Source organism: Apis cerana, linkage group LG14 (genome assembly GCF_029169275.1).
Source record: "Apis cerana isolate GH-2021 linkage group LG14, AcerK_1.0, whole genome shotgun sequence".
NCBI lineage: Eukaryota > Metazoa > Arthropoda > Insecta > Hymenoptera > Apidae > Apis > Apis cerana.
The window spans coordinates 4,380,298-4,400,778 of NC_083865.1; the positions used below are offsets into that span (position 1 = coordinate 4,380,298).

A 20,481-nucleotide genomic window follows, 5' to 3' on the forward strand; every position below is an offset into this window, starting at 1 on the left:
GAAATCGTGGAAAAATCGACCGACTCGCCGATACTATGGCTCGAGAAAGAGGGGGTGGGAGGATAGAGCTGATGAAAAAGTCGTGTGCGATCGTTAGAGGAAGGTGGAGAGGAACGATTGATTTTTATAATTTTTTTTTGTGGATTCTTATTTATCGAAAAATATTGGAAAGATGTCCATTCATCTGTTTAACATATTAACTCGATGATTTATATTAAAGATGATTTATAATTAATAATTTAACGAGAAAATTTATAATATAATAAAGTATCGTTATTAGCGGTTATTGTTGAAATTGAAGGATATTTATTATTGATCGATAAAAGTAATTTTGTACATATTGGAATAATTTTAATTGAAAGAATGTGTAAATATATAAATAAGAACGAATAAATATATCATCAAGTTTAAATTATTTAAGATGAAAAATCAACAGGGAAATGAAGTGATTAAATTTTCTTCAATTATGTAACTATCTTGAAACAAAGTTTCTTGAAAGATAATCAAAATATACTTAATTCTGTTTGAGAGAGAAATTAAGAGGATGAAATATCAAATAATCTAATATTTAATGAATATATTTAATGATATCTTAATATATACTTATATAAAAAGTATATATTTATTTTCAAGTTACGAAACAGGAAGAAACCAATAGAAACTCGAAGTAAAAGTATGGAATTATTAAAAAGGAAGGAAAGGAAGAATTTGAGGATAAATTTGAGATGATGAAAATGAAGTTTAAGTAATTTCTCGTCGAAATTTCGATTAATCAATTAATAAACTCGTTAAATTAAATTTGACAAGGAAGAAAAACTGGAACATTCGTTTTTTCTTGACAATTTTCTTTAAATAAATTACAATTAAATTAAGTAAAATAAACACTGACACAAATCAATTACATTTTATCTCATTTTGTAAAATATACTCGAAGCAAGAAGTTGAATTGTGAGAAGCGTAATATTCTCTTGTTATACTCGTAAATACTTATCGAATTAGCATGTTTCAGTTGTTCAAGTGATTGGAACCTCTTCGAGCAAAAGAAAAAAAAGGAATGGTATTACACGCTTCGAATCTTTCTTAAGCATGTAAATACACTAAGAGAAACTCGATGGATTTTCTTCGTCGAATATCTTGCCTCCTCCTCGAAAGAACGAAAACCAATTACATTAGATAAAATCGTAGCCATAATAATTCCATTCCTCATCTAATTTTAAATAAAATTAATCATTCGTAACAGCAAATATATTATTTCGATCGTAAACAAAATTATGCATGTAATATTATACGCGTGATAAATATTACATTGTAATTTTTCTATGGCAAATAATATTTCCATTTGAAGAGAAATATTATTGCTTAGCAATCTGGATGGAGCAAGAGCTTCCAATTAATTCGGATAATTCAGATCCCTAATGGAATATGCCATAACTTATCTTGAATAGACGTACGCATTGGCGTTCAGATCGTCTAAATCTCTATTCATTTGTGGCGCTTATTATAACCTAAACAATGGAATCTCGATAATCCGACACCTAATAATCTGTCATTGAACGATTCAATTTGACGATCCATCAATACGAATCCTTTGTCAATCTTCTCTAAATACGATTTTACGCGTCAGATAGTGTGCGCAATTTGGATTTTGTCCAGGAGACAATAATTTAATATAATCTGGTTGTAAATGTACATACATACCTCGCTCCACTCATCTTGGACGAAGATGTAAAAATCTTATATATTTTTTTAACGATAAATAAAATTAATATACAATTAAATCACGCGAGAGAAAAAATGAAATATCTAAAAATCGATCCAAAAAAATTTGGAACTAAGCGAAAGGAATTCCGTCATTCTTTTCTTTATAGTACATCGCGTAAAATTGGTTGCAATTCGAAACAAATTCTGAAACGTCGAGAGACAAGGCGGATGAATCCCGTGGAAAGCAGGAGGGAGAAATATCATTGACCTTTGAATGCGAAATTCAAGGTTATCAGGCGGAAAATCCGCTCGCGAGATCGGTATCGAGTCGACGCGAGAAGATTCGGTGTAGGTCACGCGGAAATACACCCCTTCCTCGTTCCACGAGAACGTGGAAGCTCGTCGGAAGCTCGTCGAACATCGACGACGCCAGCTCTGATAGAGCTCTCGAGGTCGTTATATCAGGAAATGGAACGAGCTGCACCGAGCCATCACCGACTCTGACGAGATTCCCCGACCATCGTTCTGCGCCACGTTGATTGTAATATTCGAATAAATTTCAAGGAAATGGAGGGGTTTTTTTTTTTATTTTTTCCTATCGATCTGGAACCGATAGAAATTGTTTTATGAATAACGAGAGAAGGGGAAATTTGTCGGGATGGAATTAAGGGATAATTGTATGGGGAAGGAATTTGGAGCGATGAAAGCTTTGATAATTTATTTTTATCTATTTGATGATGCAATTACTTCGAGTAATAAAAGAGTAGAAAAGTTGAAGGTAAAATTATATGCGTCGTATTATATGATATTTGTAGATTAAAAGAGTATAATTGTACTTTAATTATTTTGGAGGAAAGTTTTGTGGAATCGATTGAAAAAAGTGATAAAACTAATTTTAATATTATGGAGTTTTATTTCTTTACGTTACATGTAAAATAAAAATAAGATGATTGTGCAATTGATACAAATCCAACGAAAAAAACATCGAGTTGCATTTTCAAGAGGAATATCAACTTTACTATCTAATGAAAAAGAGAACAATTGCCTTCAACTGATTCCATTGAAACATTGAAAAAAAAGAAAATAAGAAGAATAAATCTAAGTCCAAGCAGAGTCTAAAGTGAGGTCGTTGTACTATGAAGTCTTCAACAAATACCTCTGACCTGAAGGTTCAACTGCGAAACCTTATTGAGCAATTCGATGAATAGCTTAGAAGAAGTGGGTGCAGAGGTTGAAAAAGGAAAAAATAGAAAAAAGAAATCGTGAGGTAAAGAGAAATTAAAAAGCGTGAAAAGCGTAAACACGTAAAAAAAAAAAAAAAAAAAGAAAAACGAAGACCAATGGAGTGTACAAATCGTGTTTTGAAAAGATGAACATTTTTATAGATCGATTTCAAAGATCAAAACGAATATATACGATTCACATTAGATAAGTGATTAAAATTTTCTCATAATATTCAATTATTATGAGTAACGCGATATATGACATGTTTGTCATGGTATCGTAGATTTTCTTCGATATTTGAAGAGAATTCTTAATTATTTACAAAATAAAACAATACCTATTTGAAAATATTGATAAATACATCAAGAAAAAATATTTACTTAGACATAGAACATAAATAAATCACTTTATTCATTATTTATAAAATAACCTCGATAAAAACAAAAATACTTCCACACTTCACATCATAGAACACACACACATACGTATATTTTTTAAAACCGCATCAATGCTCACTACTTCACCAATACAAAACAAAACATCATACCAAAGAGATAAAGGAACACTCGTCATTCTACTGACAACCGTCTCTCTCACGACGAGTCAATGCACCCAAAAGCAATCGGCCAACGAATTCTCGAAAACGAGCTTTGGAATACGAATCGAAAAAAAAGAAAAAACTAAATTCTAACGATCGCACACTGGACTTGATAAATAAGTAAAAAGGTAACGAATAGTTGTGGCAAAAAAAGGAAGAAAAAGGAAGAAAAAGAAACAACATCACGGTCGAGAAATTTATAATACTTCTCCAACGCAGCATCACTTGTGGGATACTTCATCTCGGCCGGATCTGAGGCAAAAATTATTTTCCAAGGCGATAAATTTCTCTCCAGACTGTTGGCAAGATTTCTTTTATTAAAAAATTTCACGGGGATTCGACTAAGATGAGTCGAGCATCCGCGTTTATGGTCGGCCTATGGGGAGTGTCGCTCGTAAAAGTAATTTTATTTTTTTATCCTGGAAGAAACTCGAAAGAAACTCTCGACTGCGTCTTTCATTGCCTGTTTTACCGTGAGACGACGATCTATCCCTCCCAATGAATTTTGGATGAGTTAAATTCGTTGACAGTTAGAAGTTTTTTTTAAAGATTGAGGTTGTCGTCGATTTTAAGTCGAGTGTTAATTAAAGAAAGGGGTAGTTTGTTGGTAGTATTTCTTTCTAGTCTGTTGATTCGTGTTTTTACAACTGTAGTTTTGGGATTTTATAGTTATTGCTTTAAGAATTGGAATGATAAGATGGATTGATGATATTGTAATGATTATTTCTAAAAATTTAGGAAGAGGAAAAATAGATAAATCAGTAATTATAATTATAATCTATTTTTATTCGATATATTTTATTTAATTATTAAATTGTTTTCCTTCAGTTCATCTTGTTATACATTACAAACTTTTACACTGGAATATGGATATAATAATTATAATATTAATTTTTAAATAATTAAAAGTACTTACAATAGTATTTTAATTCTTGATATTTATAATGCACGCACAATTTTTAAAAAGGATTTTGATTCATTCTTTATAGCATCGTGAATTATTTATTTCCATCGATTGCACTTCGTTATAACAAAAAGATAAACGATTCAAAATAAAAAAAAATGAAATAAACTAAATAATAAATATAAAATAAAAAAATTTGGAACAATAAAATATATACATATGATATATATTCATGGCTTTCTCGAACAAATATTTGAATATTTATTCATCAAACGAAACAAGAAAAAATAAATTTTCCATATCTCTGATCGTTGCTTTTGTGTATATTTATTTTAAAATATCAAAGAAAGGAAACTCACATTTTACATTCTCTAATATAAATTAAAGTATAATGAAAAAAATGGAGTGATAAAAAAATATTAATTATTTTTGTTAAATCAAACATCTTTTGCAACATATCTCTTTTAATTTGAAATTATTATCTTTAACTTTTCCAAATTTAATTCAAGTTCCACTATTAATAATCGATAAAATAGAATCCTTTCTGCAGCTACTTTAAAAAGAATTCAAAGGATAATTCAATTTTTACTCGTTCATCGTCCACTAAAAATATAGAAAAATAAAATTTCATTTCACTCCTGCAATCTTTGATTCACCGATCAAAAATTCAATGCACTACTCTTCCTCGCTCTTTAAAGAGAGATAAAAATCATAAGATTTCCAAGAAAAAGAAAAACGAAAATCCCCATTTCCTTTTCCTCAAGAGGAAACAAATTTACGAGGGCGACAAGAGATAATCGGATAAATCGATGAACGACACACGTGATGGTCGACACTTAGAAATTCATGGCTCCCCAAAAAATTCGTAGAATCCAACGAGATAAACATTCGAGTTACCTCTCGTGGTTAAGCCGTCCGGCAAGCTTTATCTGTCTCAGGGAGAAATTTACGAGCGGCCACGGTCTGAATATCGCGAGGCTTCGTTAAGCTAAATCCGCCTCTTAGAATTTTACGAAGGAGTTTCCCCGCTAAAAATCCTCTACCCTCAGCGATTTTTTTCATTATCGACCACGGAGATGGAAAGAGTATTCGTATCTGTGAAAAATTTCTATGAGAAGAAGGAAGAAGAAGAGAAATTTTGAATAATCTTTTATTAAGATCGATGCTTGGTGAAATCGAAAAATTGAATTAAAAATCTTTTTTGTTATAATTAATATTGATTAAGTAATTAGTAATGATATATAATTTATTAAGATATTCGTCTGTGGAGAAGATCTTTCTCCGATCAGAAAAAGAGAATTTAATAAAATTAATTATATTTTGCAATGATACTCCAATAAATTTCATAATAAAAAATAATTTTAATAATTTGATGATATATTTACGTTGTATTACGTTTTTCTTTTTCTTTATATCGATGATGCAACAGATGGAGGAAAGAGAATATGATACGAATTTTATGAAAATATGAGGTTCCAATTGATGTAGGATTAGATATCTCTGACCAATAATAGCAATAATATTGTAACGTGCAATGAAGACAACGAATTTTAATTAATATTCAGATAGTTCACAAAGAGCTTATTATCATCAAATATCAAAATGCATTTAAAATATAGATTAAATTAATCTGATTAAAAATCTTCGAAATTTAAAACGAGAAAACGTAATAAGTAAAAGGTATACGGAGCAGAAAAATAATTGTAATACAGTCGAAGAATGATACGAGTAAAGAAAATTCTTTCACACACGTTGAAAATGACGGTTATAGTGAAAAGGTAAATTCAATAAACGGCAGATTTGAATATGTATCTCCGTGAGAGCTACTTCTCTACCGAGAAACTCGTAAAAAGCTCGTAAAGATCTTGTAAGGATATCGAAACACGTTTCGCACGTATATTCGAGCTACAATTTCCGTTATACTTAGGGAACCAAGGATCTGATGAATCCACGAGAATACGTTGAAGATGCACGAAAAATTTGAAAATTTGTTTCCACATGCGTCTCGAAATATCGGGGATATTTCCCTCTGGCATTCGAATATTTTATTATTTCGAATTTTTATCCGTATGCCCTCTTGAAATATAACAAAAAATGCTTCTCCAAATAATACGCTCTCTTATGCAAAAGCGTATAAAGATGCTAGATTGGATATTTTTCCCCTCAAATTTCTTTTTCCTCTCTTGTTTTTCGAGAATTTTTTTTTATTATTATTATCATAAATGTTAAATAAAAAATTATAATTGATCAAATAAAAATAATAAACTTGAATAATATGTAAAATAAACGAAACAGAGTACTTTATTTTACATTTAAAATATTTGAAATATCTGAATATTTAAGATTCGTTAATAAAATTGTATAATTATTTATTTTTCGTATAATTATTTATTATTATAATTAAAGAAGTTATATACCGATTAATAAAAATTAAATTAAAAAATTAAATTTGATATACTGATTGGAATATCGCGAAAAAAACTCTTCTTTCGAAAAATCCACTTTTTTTTTTCTTTTTTCATTCTCCATCCATGTTTCTTCTAAATTTTCCAACTCAAAACATTCGAAGCACGTAGCCAAAGTATTAAATTGAAACATAAAAATTCGATAGAAACATAGAACGCTAAACTTTAATATCCACCCCATTTACCCACTCAAACCACCCTTGCACTGGGATAGAAAAAAGAAAAAAAAAAAAAAACGTCAACCCGTTCCAAAGTTTCGAAGAAACTTTTCCTCGTCGGTTTCGCAGTTATCATCCATTGAGGAAGAAGAGAAAAAATAGAATGAAAGAAAGAAAATACACACCTCGAATACGTCCGCGTGAAGATAGTTCGAAGAAAAGTTTCCACGTTGGCACGTGCCATGAGACGAAATGATGATTGCATTACGAGATAAATAGAAATCTAAAATATTCAATTTTTTCATTATTATAAATTATTCCTACGTTTATATACAACTTTTCTTTTCTATAATTATATTTTTATTATTACAAACTATTGTTGAATGTTAACAACGAATATAATTTCTAAATAATTCTGAGTTAAATAAATTAAAAAATACGTTTATTCAACAATTAATAATTTCTTTTCCTATAATTTTTTATTTACAAACAATAATATATTCACAGATAATAAAGATAAAGAAATCTTAAACTTCGTCACGTTTTTCTACATTTCAATCAACTATGGCATGCCAGAAACATGGAATCTGAAGGGAAACGAGAAAGTTATCCATGAACTTCCAAAAATGTAATCTTTTTTTCACGTGTGTGGAAGGAAGACAGGAAGGAGGGATAAGAAAACGTAATAGCTTGCACACAGTGTCTTGGAAATCGAGGATCCTTGTGGATCTTCTGGTAAAGGATGGTGCTCGAAATCGAGGATGCAGAGCTGTGATTTAATTGACTTTCAGAGAGTTGGTGGGATTAAGAGGAGACACGAGCTACAACTACGCTCGATTACGAGAAATGGAACTGGCTCTTTGTCCAAAACGTGTGTTTATGGGTGACCGATCGTTGCACAAGTTCTCGTGGCTTTCGCGAACCAACTCTTTTCAAAGTAAGAGAATCGTGTACAGATCGTATATTTGCTCCGAAAGTCTTGCCAATTAAAATAATTAATTGGAATTTAATTACTAAACTGGAGGAAGAGAAGAAACTGTATCGAAATAGAAGATGTCTTCAAAAGATCGTTCCTTTCTATCGAATTCCAAAGAAATTCCAAAATTTTGACACGACGATGGAACGATCTTGCTCGTACAGGTGAAAACTGGAAGATGATCCTTGGAGGGAGAGTTTTCTCGTTTCTCCATCCTTATCATCCCCTCTCGAGATCAAGAGAGACAAGACAACTCCCTCCTCTCCCTTTCTTTCTATTCTCCAACACCTCTGTCCCTTTGAAATCGAGGATTTTCCACAGTCAAGTATACGTTTGTGCTACGAACCGGGTCGTAATTCTTTGATGGAGAGGACCACCTTAAGCATCGCGGGATGCGCGCCTCGCATTTTCAAAGAAGCAACTATCGATGACGAGGAAATATCTGGGAGGGGAGAAAGGGTTTTTCCATTGAATCTTCTACGTCGTAATCTGAGCTTTCTATTAACCGTTCAACTTTTAGAGTGTACGTGTTATCGATTACTCGGAGGATCGAACGTTAAAGACGACAGATTCGTGTCGAGATGAATTTTTCTTTTACTAGATCGTGGATGGAGAAAGAATTGTTTATTATAAGGATATACGAATATGTATATGCATAGGAATAAAATTATATCTGACTTTTATTGAAACTTATTGCTATGTAAGGATGATTTTGGAGGAAAGAAATTTTTGGAAATTATTTCTTTTTCTTAATTATTGTTATTCTTAATTATTTTTGAGAAAAAGTAATTAATAGATTATTCAAATGAAAAGAAAAGGAAGGATAAGGAAGAATTAAAAAGGAAATTGATTGCAATCTTTGTTGATTGAAAAAGAATTATAGATAGATCCAATTGGAAATTTATCAATGAATTTTATAATAGGAAGAGGATAAGAATCATTGAATCAGTATAATTGAGAAGTAATTGGATTTTTTTTATTATTATTGTAGCTTCTCTTGGTCGCAAGAGAGCAATATTCAATTGAAAAATTATTATTGAATTTTCTAAAAAGAATTTTATAAGTGGATTAAAAGAATTTTTCATTATTACTTTTGTTAATTATAAAATATTGTATACATTGTTGAGAACATTATAGAATAATATTTCAGTTGAAATATCACAAAAAATTAATAACTTTAATAACTTTAGAGATAATAATTGTTCAATCTACGTGTATTAGAACTTTTTTTTCCATTTAAAGAATATCCCTCTAATAGTTATAAATTATTTTTCTTATATTTCGTAGGGCAAAATTAATGTTCCATACGATTAGTTCTCTGAAAGATGAATGGAAATTATCAGGGAAACCAGGGGTCTGGATTTTTCCACCTTTAGAAACGAAAATTTGTTGCACATGACTGCTCGACACCTGGATATCGTAAAACGCGTCTGGTGCCCGAATTCACTGAATCCTTTATAATGGCCTTTATAACAGTCTCAGAAATTAATATAAATTAGATGATCGTACAAGTATATCGAATTTCATATTAAAACATTAAATGAAAATGGGATTACTACAATTGTATCAATTGAAAACCTTATATTATTACAGTATCTATCGTGCTACGTTCGTTTAGATATCTTTCCATTTCAGGCAAAAATACAGGCGCGATATTTTAATTAAACGGTAAAATGGATCAATAACATTTCGCGAGAGAGAAACCAATTTCAAAACTATATTATATATACATCGTTGGACATTGTTTCTTTTATAAATATGACATACGTGAAATTTTATATAGAACATATCGAATACATAATAATTCTCGAATGGAAAATATACATATCGTAATCTTCGATGATCGAAAGTATCAAAAATCTATTATAAATTATATCAAAGAATCGTCAAACGAAAGAAATTAAATAAAGTGTGTTTTCTGATCCCCAAAGCATCTCTTTTCGCATGTGCTTCGCTGATCGGAATAGCAAAACCGGTCCAAATCTGTGAAACGAATGAAAATTCGCGATAATAATCCTTCCACCAAGGAAGGAAGTTCCAAAAAGCAACGAAGAAAAATAGAAAGAAGCGCTCTCTTCACAAAGCCCCGTCAGCAAGTTTATCCCCCATTTCGAAGCGAAGGAGATGCCGAGAAGATGCACGTCCAAGAAGTCGATTTATCGAAGAGTGATCTCGGGATGCAAATCTTCTTCCTTGGAAGGAAGGACCACGTAATTGGGAGATGAACGTGTTACCCTCGCTGTCCAAGATTGATGATCGCCATCCCGGCGAAAAGACGAATGCCACCGCGTCTCGAGGAAGCTCGACGTAAAAGAGGAAGCCTCTGGCTCCAACGAAACGGATTTTCCCATCCAACAAGGAGAGAAAATTATCTGATTACAATTAATTATTTGGATATTATGATGTGTGGAAAATTATTAATTTATAATTGTTAAATATATTCGTTCGAGCCGATTTTTTTTAATACATTGAAATAATAAATGTTGTTATATTTACGTAATCGTGTAAAGAGAAAAATATATCATATATCATAGTATTCAAGTATTATTAAGTCTATCACGTGACGTGACACTAGCGCCACGTGACCGTTAATTACTTAAATATATTTATTTATCCTCGATTGATCTATTTCTGCATCTATTCAATCATTCGTTTACTTCTACCTTTCGAATTATTTTCCAAAAACAAACATATTTTGTTAAATTCTCCGCTTGTTAAAAAAGTTGTATTCGATTGTCGTGATATTAATGTCGAATCGTTATGGATGAATTTAAAGAAAAATCGAAAACAAGAAGGAAGAGTTTTACGCGTTCGAAGATCAACGTCGCCTTTATTTCGCGCCAATGGATGATAATTCCTGCGTGTAAACGGCCTCCGGGAATCCGGAGGCGAATTATTCGCGGTTCAACGCGGCGGCAATGCGAGAAATTGCGTGTTTCGAAGTCGTTCGATATGAGAGGGGAAGGGAGAAATGCTTGCGCGGTATTCCTGGGGATATTTAAATGGGGCTTGGCGCTTTGAAGAGGGTAAATAGTGCGTGTCTTTTTTATGGGGAGCTGCTGGATAAACCGAAGAGGAGTTTTGAGTATTGAGGTTTTATTGCGGGGGATTGATTGTTTTGAGGACTAATATTTTGTGTAATGTGTACATAAATAGGGAGGATTCCTTTGTCGAAGATGAATTAAATAAATTGAAACTGAAGGTTGAAAGATTTTCAAGCTTTGAAGGAGTGTAGAAAAATACGAAAGAATTTGGAAAAATGTTTGTAACGAATAGATGATAAGTATTTTTTTTGTCTGTTTATCAAAATGGATGTTTTAAAATAATATCAAAATGAAAGATATTTTCTTATGAAAAGTACAAGTACTCGATAAATAAATGTATTTCGATGGAATTTTGGAAATTTTTTGTTTCACGAATTTAATACCAGGAATAATAAATGTTCTTTCATCAACTTCTAGAGTCACAAAAGTTGAAAAGATGGAAATTGATAGTATAATAATAGAAAGATAGATAATATTTTTCAACAAACAATTAATTAATGTTCCTCTATCAAGGATCAATTGTCGAAATAACATTAAAACAAAAGTTTTGATAGCGAAGAGGAAAATGGATAACGATAATTGGAAACGAGAAAAGATGCCTTAGAATATTATGTTTCTGAATAATATTTGGATGGAAATTAATGTTTCTTTAATAAACGGACGTTCAATGTTCCTTTGTTCATAATTTGTTCCTACACCAATTGAAGTAGATATTTTGCGAATGAACGTAGTGAGAAACTCTATAGAATGGAGTAAGATCTTAATTTCAACTAACTCTTAAATGGAGAAATATTTTGAAAATTGAAAACTTGCGTAATTCGATGAAAAGGAAATGACGAAGTAAATACAATTATCGTTATAATTAAACGTAATCGGATAGAATCTTCGAGAAGTGTATGAATAAATTCAAATAAAAATTATGAAAATCAAGGAAAATTAAACTTAGAAGAGGAACCATTATTTTAGACGAATTTAGAAGCACAATTTTGTCACCTTTTAATTATCTCAGTTTTACCTCTTTATATTTATTATTCAATTTGCATTTTGGATTAAAATAAGACGAACAAAGTATTGTTTATTTACAACAAGCTCCATTCTACTTACATCTTCGTGTAAAACTACTTTTCTCCAAGAATAAATTATTCGGATAGAAATACTTTTGAAATGAAAATTACTCGGTGAAAAAGAATTTCCCTGGGAAAAATAAACAGTGAAAAAATATCTTCAGGGAGAGAAATATCAATAATTGTATTCATCCACTCTCGTTTAAAATTAAATTTATTATATTTACCTGGAAAATAATAAAATTAAAAATAAGTTTTTAACGATAGATAATAATTTACCGAAACTAATGACATTAATTAATTAAATTATATAAATGAAATATATAAAGAATTGAAATAAAATAAGAAATATAAACTAAAAAAATTATCCAATATTATTATAATTATTTTCTAATTTTACAAATTATAATATCAATATCTCTTACGATCCATCATTTTTTTTTTTAGAAGTCTTAAATTCTAATTAATATAAAATGTAACGAGACCACGGTTTACAATTAACATAAGAATATGAAATGAAACACGAATTCAGTGAGAAGGAAACGAGACTCGACTGTTCCAAGAAAATTCGTTTTCGACGGCGCGCGCGCACACATAGGTTATAATGAAACGAAAACAAGATTTCCTTCGAGTTCATCGAGTGTCCACGGTATAAGCTACCAAGGGAACTGAAACTGACCAATCCTATCTTATCCCGATGACTATGGTGATGAATAAAACAGGATGGTAACGCCAAGGAAATCATACCGACGAGATTCTTACCTCCACTCTTTCTCTCTCTCTCTCTCTCTTTCTCCAATTCGTTTCATATTTCTCCTCTTCGTCTTCTCTCGTACCATCTTTCTTTCTCTTCTTGTTTCTTACATTTCTCTACATTCGAACTTTCTGATCGCTGAAAGCAAGGAAGAGCTTTTTCCTTCGTGGCAAGCCTTCTGATCAAGGAGGAGCAACGGCAAAGAGGAAATAGGGGAAGAAGAGAGGGGAAGGAGACCTTCTCTCGGAATTATGGATTTAACAGGGTTGCAGGTTGCCTCTTTGTGAACGCTTTAGGCAGGTTTAATTAAAATTGTCAGCAATATGAACCTCGTTGCAGTTTCGAAACGATGTTTGATGATGGATGCTCCTCTTAATCTTTGGCACAACAATTTTGAGTTATTTTGAGAATTTTGAGGGCAAAGTTTTAAAATTCGGTTCATCTTTGATACAAATTCGAAGAGTTTAGAAATATGTCGAGCTCTATTCTCGCAACGCAAATTGATTTTAATAATTTAATCAAGTGACTTGTATTTGAGTCACGAAGAATTCTCTGAACTTTGAAAACGAATAATTCAAAAAGTTTCCAGTATTTGCCCTTATACACGTATACGTGATTTGTAAAGCGGAAGAATCCTGCTACGTGCCCCAAAAGTTTCAGTTGAGATCGATATCCCAAACTTCGAAACCTACTCTTCACGTCCAACGAAACAGATAAAGGAACATATACGATTTAAACTTTTTGCTATAAATTGCCACGATGATTTCGCCGGTCCGATAAATCTTTTAAAAAACGGCCCTCGAGGAATTAAATTAAATTAAAATTCCATCAGAAATACAACATATTTACAGATTAAACAAATATATTAAAATAATTTATATTTCAAATAATATCATTTAAGAATTATTTGCATTGCCAAAACAACATAATAATTTATCTTTACATTCGAATAATATTATTTAAAATAAAATAAAAAAACATCCACAATGTCGAGAAATATATTCGTCGCGTTGAACAGAAATTCATCTCGAATTATTCCAGGGCGATCAATCCTTATCAATTCGAATCATCAATCTTCGAACATCGAAGGAAAGAGGCGAAATCTCTGCACGCTTCTCTTCTCTCTCTTTCTTTTTCTCTTTCTCTCCGGCCAGACACGCGTACACACACGTGTATTGTCCACGTCTATCTACCTGGGATCGTTTCTGACCCCAATTCGACCACGAATTCCCCTGTTCAGACCCTTTTGTTTCAAACCAGTTCTCGCGTTTCCACACAAGCGGAGGTCCTTGGAGCTCTACTTCCGGTGTACGTGCCTTTATTCCATCAATTCTACTTTCTATACCATCCTGCACGTCGTCGATTTCTTCCCTCTCCAAAAGTGGATACTTTCTATTCCACGAGGGTTTTCTTTTCGAAAGTTTCACGACGATTGGCTGGGTAATAGTGAGAGAGGATAATGATGTTGTTCTTTAAGAAATTGAAGAGACTTTATCTTCGATGGGGCTGGACATTAGAGATTTTTACTTTTCGAACTACATCATCCTAATAAACATTGTTTGAAAATTGTTTCCTTAATTAAAAGGAAAATGATTTATCGGAAGATAAATTCTAAAAATTCTATTTTATTTATCCATTTTACCATTGTCTCTTATAACTTTTAAAGTTTCGAATTAAATTTTAAAATTAATTTTAATTTTCCCCGAGAAACGAGGAAAATTCCAAATCAATAGAGATTTAAATGAAACATATTCTTCTCTTAAATGAAACGAAGAAATATCACGCTCGTTGAACACACGTATTTCCCCTTAAGTACCTTTCCTTGTCGGATTTTCGTGGCGAAACAGTAGCCCGGTGAAACGAGACACGAGAATCTTCTCGTAATTAAAGACGGATTGAAATTTTAAAGCGGTATTCGAAACACGACATTGGCCACGATAATTGCTTCGAAACCAATGAATTTCTCGAGTGGCTGGTGTTCTGTTAGAAATCCGGAGTCTTCCTTTTTTCTTTTTTTTTTTTTTTCACGTTAGCGCGGATATCTTTTTCGAAGTATTTGCGCCAGGAAATCGTTCCATTGGACGAATCAACCTTTTATCCATCGATATCACTTCATCGAGACGAGTTTTTCAGATTCGAGATAGGGAAGAGGAGGGAGGAGGGTGGAAGAGAGTATTTCCAGAACATTCTGTGTGTAAGAAATGTGGAAGAAAATAATGGCCTCGTACGAGGAATAACCTGTGGTAAATTGGAATCGCACGATCGTGCCCAATTCGATGGAAGCCGATACTTTCGCATTATACGAACCTATAATTGGAGAGATTTTCCTCGAATCTATTTGTTTTCTTCTTGTTGATATCCGATGATATTTGGATATCCGTGGAATAATGAAGAATATCTTCTTCTCTGTGTGGGAAATTAGATCGGGTTTTATTACCTCTCGTAATAATAATATTAATCGATTGATCGATTTTTTTCTTGATTGGCATGAAAATTGATCGATCTGAAGTTAGTCAGGAATTTGAACGTAAGAAATTTGAAGAAGGGAAGGAATCTACTTTATAGAGAATTTTTCTTTCGATTGTAGAAGATTCTTTTTTTTTGTGCAGAGGAAGAAGATTTATCTTCTTTCTAATCGATTGACAAATGTTCAAATATTAAATTTGAAACGAAAATAAGAAAAGTTGCCGATTTATTGTTGCAATTTCTACAACGAATTTCTTCAACTTGTGAAATCAGTTGAAAGCTTAATCTCGACTTATCGAACTTTACAAAAAGTAGGAAAATCCAAGATCAGAGGAGCACCACCAAGTCTTCCCTTTTACGAACTTCGAAACTTCCTATCCCTACATCCTGTTAAACTTTGCCAATTCTTATACAATCTACGCTAAAATCAATCGAGAAATATCTTTCTCCTCTCGTGCATGAATTTTTTTATCTTTTGTTTTTTTCTTCTTATTTATTTTAACAAACTACCCCGAAATTTATTATCTCTCTTTCCATTTTTTTATATTTTGACCATACTGAAATTCAACAACGAAGGATTACTATAGATTTGCTGTCCAATTTCGTGTCTCTTCTTCTTCTGTTCACCTTAAACATTCTCTTCTTGCAGCTAATGCTGGAAAAAGTTTCTTCTGTCAAAATGAAACCACATATTTAACGTAGGATTGTTTTTCCAAATAAAAAAAAATCATACAAACATCCATCCCAGATATTGAATCACGAATATCTATTTCTATATATCTATTTCAAAATCATTATCCAATCTTTAATCGAGTTTCTCTCTCTCTATCCTCCAAAATATCGAACCTCAACTTTAACCCTCGGTTGTCATTCTTTACTTCATCTGAACCTAATTGAATCTTTGTTCAAAAAAAAAGAAAATAAGAGGCAATAAAATCCACTTCCTTGTTCAAAGAAACACCTCCGGACAGGAGATAAAAGAAACGTATACATTTCTCAATTCTCTCGCAACGACAACCGAGGGCGAGAGAAGAAGGGTTCGAGACAGTTGACCAGACGGGGGTGAGACAGTTCTGCCCTGTCTCACCCTGTCCATCATCCATCCAGGACCACGTTGGGCCCTGGTTAGATCGGGGCGGCGGGGATGGTGCACGCGGCGGGGTGCGGTGAAAAGTGACGATGGGCCCGCGCGAGGCGCGGCAGCCAGCAAAGACGTGGTGCGCGGCGTCGATCGTTGGTTCGCTCGACGATGCAGTGATCGTGGTTCCCGTGGAGAAGTGAAAGGACGGGAGGTACGATGCATCACTCCGGCGGAACCGGTTACGGGACCGGTCCCCAGGAGAGGGTGCACCAGGCGCCGCGAGCAGCCGGCCAACCTGACAAGTGCCCGTACGAGACCTACCAGGCGCAGATACCCGACTGCTGTGCGGCCGCAGCCGCGGTCCAGGACCCGTACCCACGCCCGCCCAGCGGATATGATGGCAGGTGCTACGACGAGTGTCATCGCAGGACCCCTTACCAGGAGGACGCCTATCCTCAGGTACGTAGCGTCTTCGAATCGTCGAGTAGTCATCGATGATCAAAAAGATTCGAGGAATTTGATTGGAATCGCGAGATTCTTCGTTCTTGCCTCGAGTATTCCCTCCTCTTCGTTAACATCGTACTGTCGCGTTGAAATTAAGTTTAATTTTGGTTTAGAGAGAGAAAGAGAGGGGAGGGAGGGGTAGAGAGTGCCTTTTTCTTTGATCGGGCGGGATAGAATTGGACGAGTTCGTCGCGCACTCCTCTCGATCCTGATATTTACGATTATTGCGCGCTGGAAATTAAATTTCCCGCGTTGGAGGAGGGGGAGGGGTTAATTAGCGGCGGGGAGAGGGGAAACTTTAAAGCCGCTGATGATTCAGCGGGGTGGAAACTTTGTTCGATAGTCTGACGCCAGGCAATATGAGCCATTTCGGCTTAACTAATTCCAAGACCTGCTCCCCTCTTCGTGTGGTACGGGGGTTGGGGAGTAGTTGGTGCAACGTTAAAGACTTACATCGACCTTACGCGGCCCTGAAACGCTTCTAATTGGGGCATTAATTCGGAGCACCTGGGGCTAATTTCTCGGACGATTATTGTTCAGTGTCGACGGTCGTTGGCGATTTTATGGAATCTGGCCAGAGATTTAGACGGGATGTAAATGTTATTACAATGCCTGCTGATATCTCTTGTTAATCGAGAAGTTGAGAATAAGTTGAATTACTTTTTTGCCGGAAAGAATAATAATAATAATAATGGTTAGAGATGAATAAAAATAAGACGGTCAAATAAAATATGTTGGGGCAATAGAGTGATACAGTTATTGCAAGATAAGTGATACAGATCTGGCTTTGTCCTACAAGTAGAATAGGGCAATTATAGGCGAGCCGATGGAATATGGCCTCGTATTCAGATCAGTATTAGCCAGCCACGCAAGCCAAGTGATCAAGTGGAATAGACTAGCCATATATACCAGTCATAGTCAGACGGAAGAAATATGCGTATAATCGCGAACAGACAATCAATTGATTAAAAAATGTGTTTATCGAATATATCGACGGCAATGAAGTGGAAGAAAACGAATGAAAAATTCGTGATAGTAATCTGTCTATTTCCTAAGTCATCGATTTCCACGTTCTTCTTTCTTCTGCGCGTAAGCACAACGTGGTGCCATCTCCGTTTCAATGAAACTTCTCGTTTTTAAAATTCCTAAGCAACGCGCGAGCCACGTATTTTACTTTGATCCTCGCTTCAGCGAGCATTACTACTTCGTTGCACCTAAAATTAACGATATGCGCATATTGCTTTGAGCTTGAGTAATATTAACGCGGCTGCGTTTCATGGAAACGCGTCGTTACGCCTTAAACTATTCCCACTGTTATACATATTTTCCGGCTGTTACTCGTTCGCCCTCCGCCGAGTCTCCAAGTAACAGTTGTTAATGAACAGAAAGGTTTTGTGAAACCGAAATTATGATTGCCAAGAACAACGAGTTACGCGTTGTACTTTCGCTTTGTCGTCGTATTATTTAAGAGAATATATTTTTCTTATTTCTATTTTCTTTTTTATTTCTGTCTTTTCTTTCTTTTACGCATTCTTTGAATGATTATTGAAAATTTTGTGGTGAAAATCGATGGTGAAACGAGATGAGACGAAATTCTTCAAATAGATGCAATTAGAAAGTGTTAATAATTTTAAATTGATCAAACATTGAGCGATGAAATATGTTAATATAAAAGAATACAAATAAAACTCGCTCTTTCTCTTTGATGAAAAAGTGATGGATTAAAATAAAAAATAGTTAAAACGAATTGAAATAATCTTCTGGTTGGTTGGTTTGAATGGATATGAGGTTAAAACGTGATAATCGTTTCATTTTTAATTAAAAATAAATAAAGGATAAATAAAATAACGAATTAAGTTTAATTAAGTTTATTATGATTCTTTGATGAAATAATCTTGTAGATTATTATAATTAAGATTGTGCAAGGTAAACAATTATAAATTAAATAATCCATTCAAATGTACTTCATATGAAAGATATATATTCTAAAATATATATTAAAATTTTCATTTCACTCAATTAACTTTCATAAAAAATTACAAAAATTAATTATTCTAATTTTTATAACGATTAACTGTTGCTTTTTTTCTACTAAACATACTCAATACTTTAATTAGTATCTAAAATCTTAAATTTGGAGAAGTATTTATTCTTTGTCTGAAATTTATCAAATAATAGTTGAAGTATGTATTGAAAATACAAAAGAAAAGGCCACTTGTAACGTTATTCATAAACGAGTGGCTTTTAAAAGTCAATTGGACATGAAATAACAAGCTATATTCCTCAAATATTTTGCACATATTTATATCATCTTATATCATCTATATAGCAGATCAAAGATAAATCATTTATTAATCTATAATTGTTTTACGTTACATTTTATTATGTTGATAATATGAGTATAGAAGATAGAGTATAGAAATTCAATCAAATTTTATTAAATGATGATGATTATTTTATTGATAACTTAAATTGTATTTCTTAATGAATAATAAAACATAATCAGACATTATCTTATTTGGATTATTTGAGTGCAATGTATTGAAATTTGGAACCGTCTTTGGATCCGTAATAAGGAAATAAAATCTATACGTTTTTGCAGAATTCTTTCAATTAGAAAAAAAAAAAAAAAAATATCACAAAAATAAATGTAACCACAGAATATATTGCATTATCAAAAGAGAACTTATATCGTACTCAACACAATACAACATAGTAACATAGAACAAGTATATGCGATAATATTTCATTTTATTGGAAACAGATACATTTTCTACTCGTTCTAAAATATCTAAACGAAACGAATCACGATCCTTCCTTACCGTTTTCACTTTACGACCCAATTGTCAGTCGAAGTGTTACATATCAGAGGAATATTCATCACTGTCAACAATATTCATCGTGAATCGTAACGTTGTACCGATTTAGAAAAAAAAAAAAAAAAAAAGAAAAAAGAAAAAGAAAAAAAGGGAAAATAGAAATAAAGGGGGAAAAATATATTTCAAAAGGGAGTGAAAAAAATTGTTTTTCTCCCCATACTCTTCCCATTTCACGACCTAGTTGTCAAGTGAAGTGTATCGTTTCGTTCAACGGCAGAAAGATTTGTCATTGACAATAACGAATTGCGAATATTACTGACGTCTATTCCAGTGTTTCAACTTTGAGAATTCGAATTCAGTCAGAAAGCTGATTGTTGAACAGCTGTTGAGTTCGATTCGATTTCTGTTGATTTTCCAAACTCTCCTCGAAGAGAATTTTTCAAGTATTCTTTTCGCGAAGTACGTTGCGCTGATTCGAGAAGTTGAAGTGTTTAACGCGAGATAGTTGCGTGTGCAAGTTGAAAAATGTTGAAATTGTTAATTTGAGAAATGAAATTGGTTATCACTAATAAAAATTGTACTTCAACCATGAAATATATATTTTGAATATAATTTGATACCGTCAAAGATAAAAATTATACAATTATATCGTGGTTTAATTCATTAATTTATACATTTTGAGTAATTTCTTCGAAACAATTTTCCGGATGAAATCCAGATTTC

General features: G+C 32.9%; 1 protein-coding gene and 1 long non-coding RNA gene across 6 annotated transcripts in view; one reads left to right on the forward strand and one right to left on the reverse strand.

Annotated features, from left to right (window-relative positions):
* The window catches only part of LOC108003176 (dipeptidase 1-like), a 205,398-nt gene that overhangs the window by 69,016 nt on the left and 115,901 nt on the right, over positions 1–20,481 (forward strand). For 3 of the 4 annotated variants that reach the window (XR_009832737.1, XM_062085265.1, XM_017065305.3), the window contains exon 2: positions 16,462–16,894. Coding sequence is in view for 3 of the 4 variants with exons in the window: in XM_062085265.1 (XP_061941249.1) it covers positions 16,652–16,894 (243 nt within the window). In the remaining variant the exon portion in view is untranslated. Of the gene's footprint in view, positions 1–16,309; positions 16,895–20,481 lie in introns of all 4 variants that reach the window. The other variant, XM_028669391.2, reaches the window with a different exon arrangement.
* Positions 1–20,481, reverse strand: part of LOC108003164 (uncharacterized) — a 208,326-nt gene that overhangs the window by 51,502 nt on the left and 136,343 nt on the right. The gene's annotated exons all lie outside the window — the stretch shown is intronic.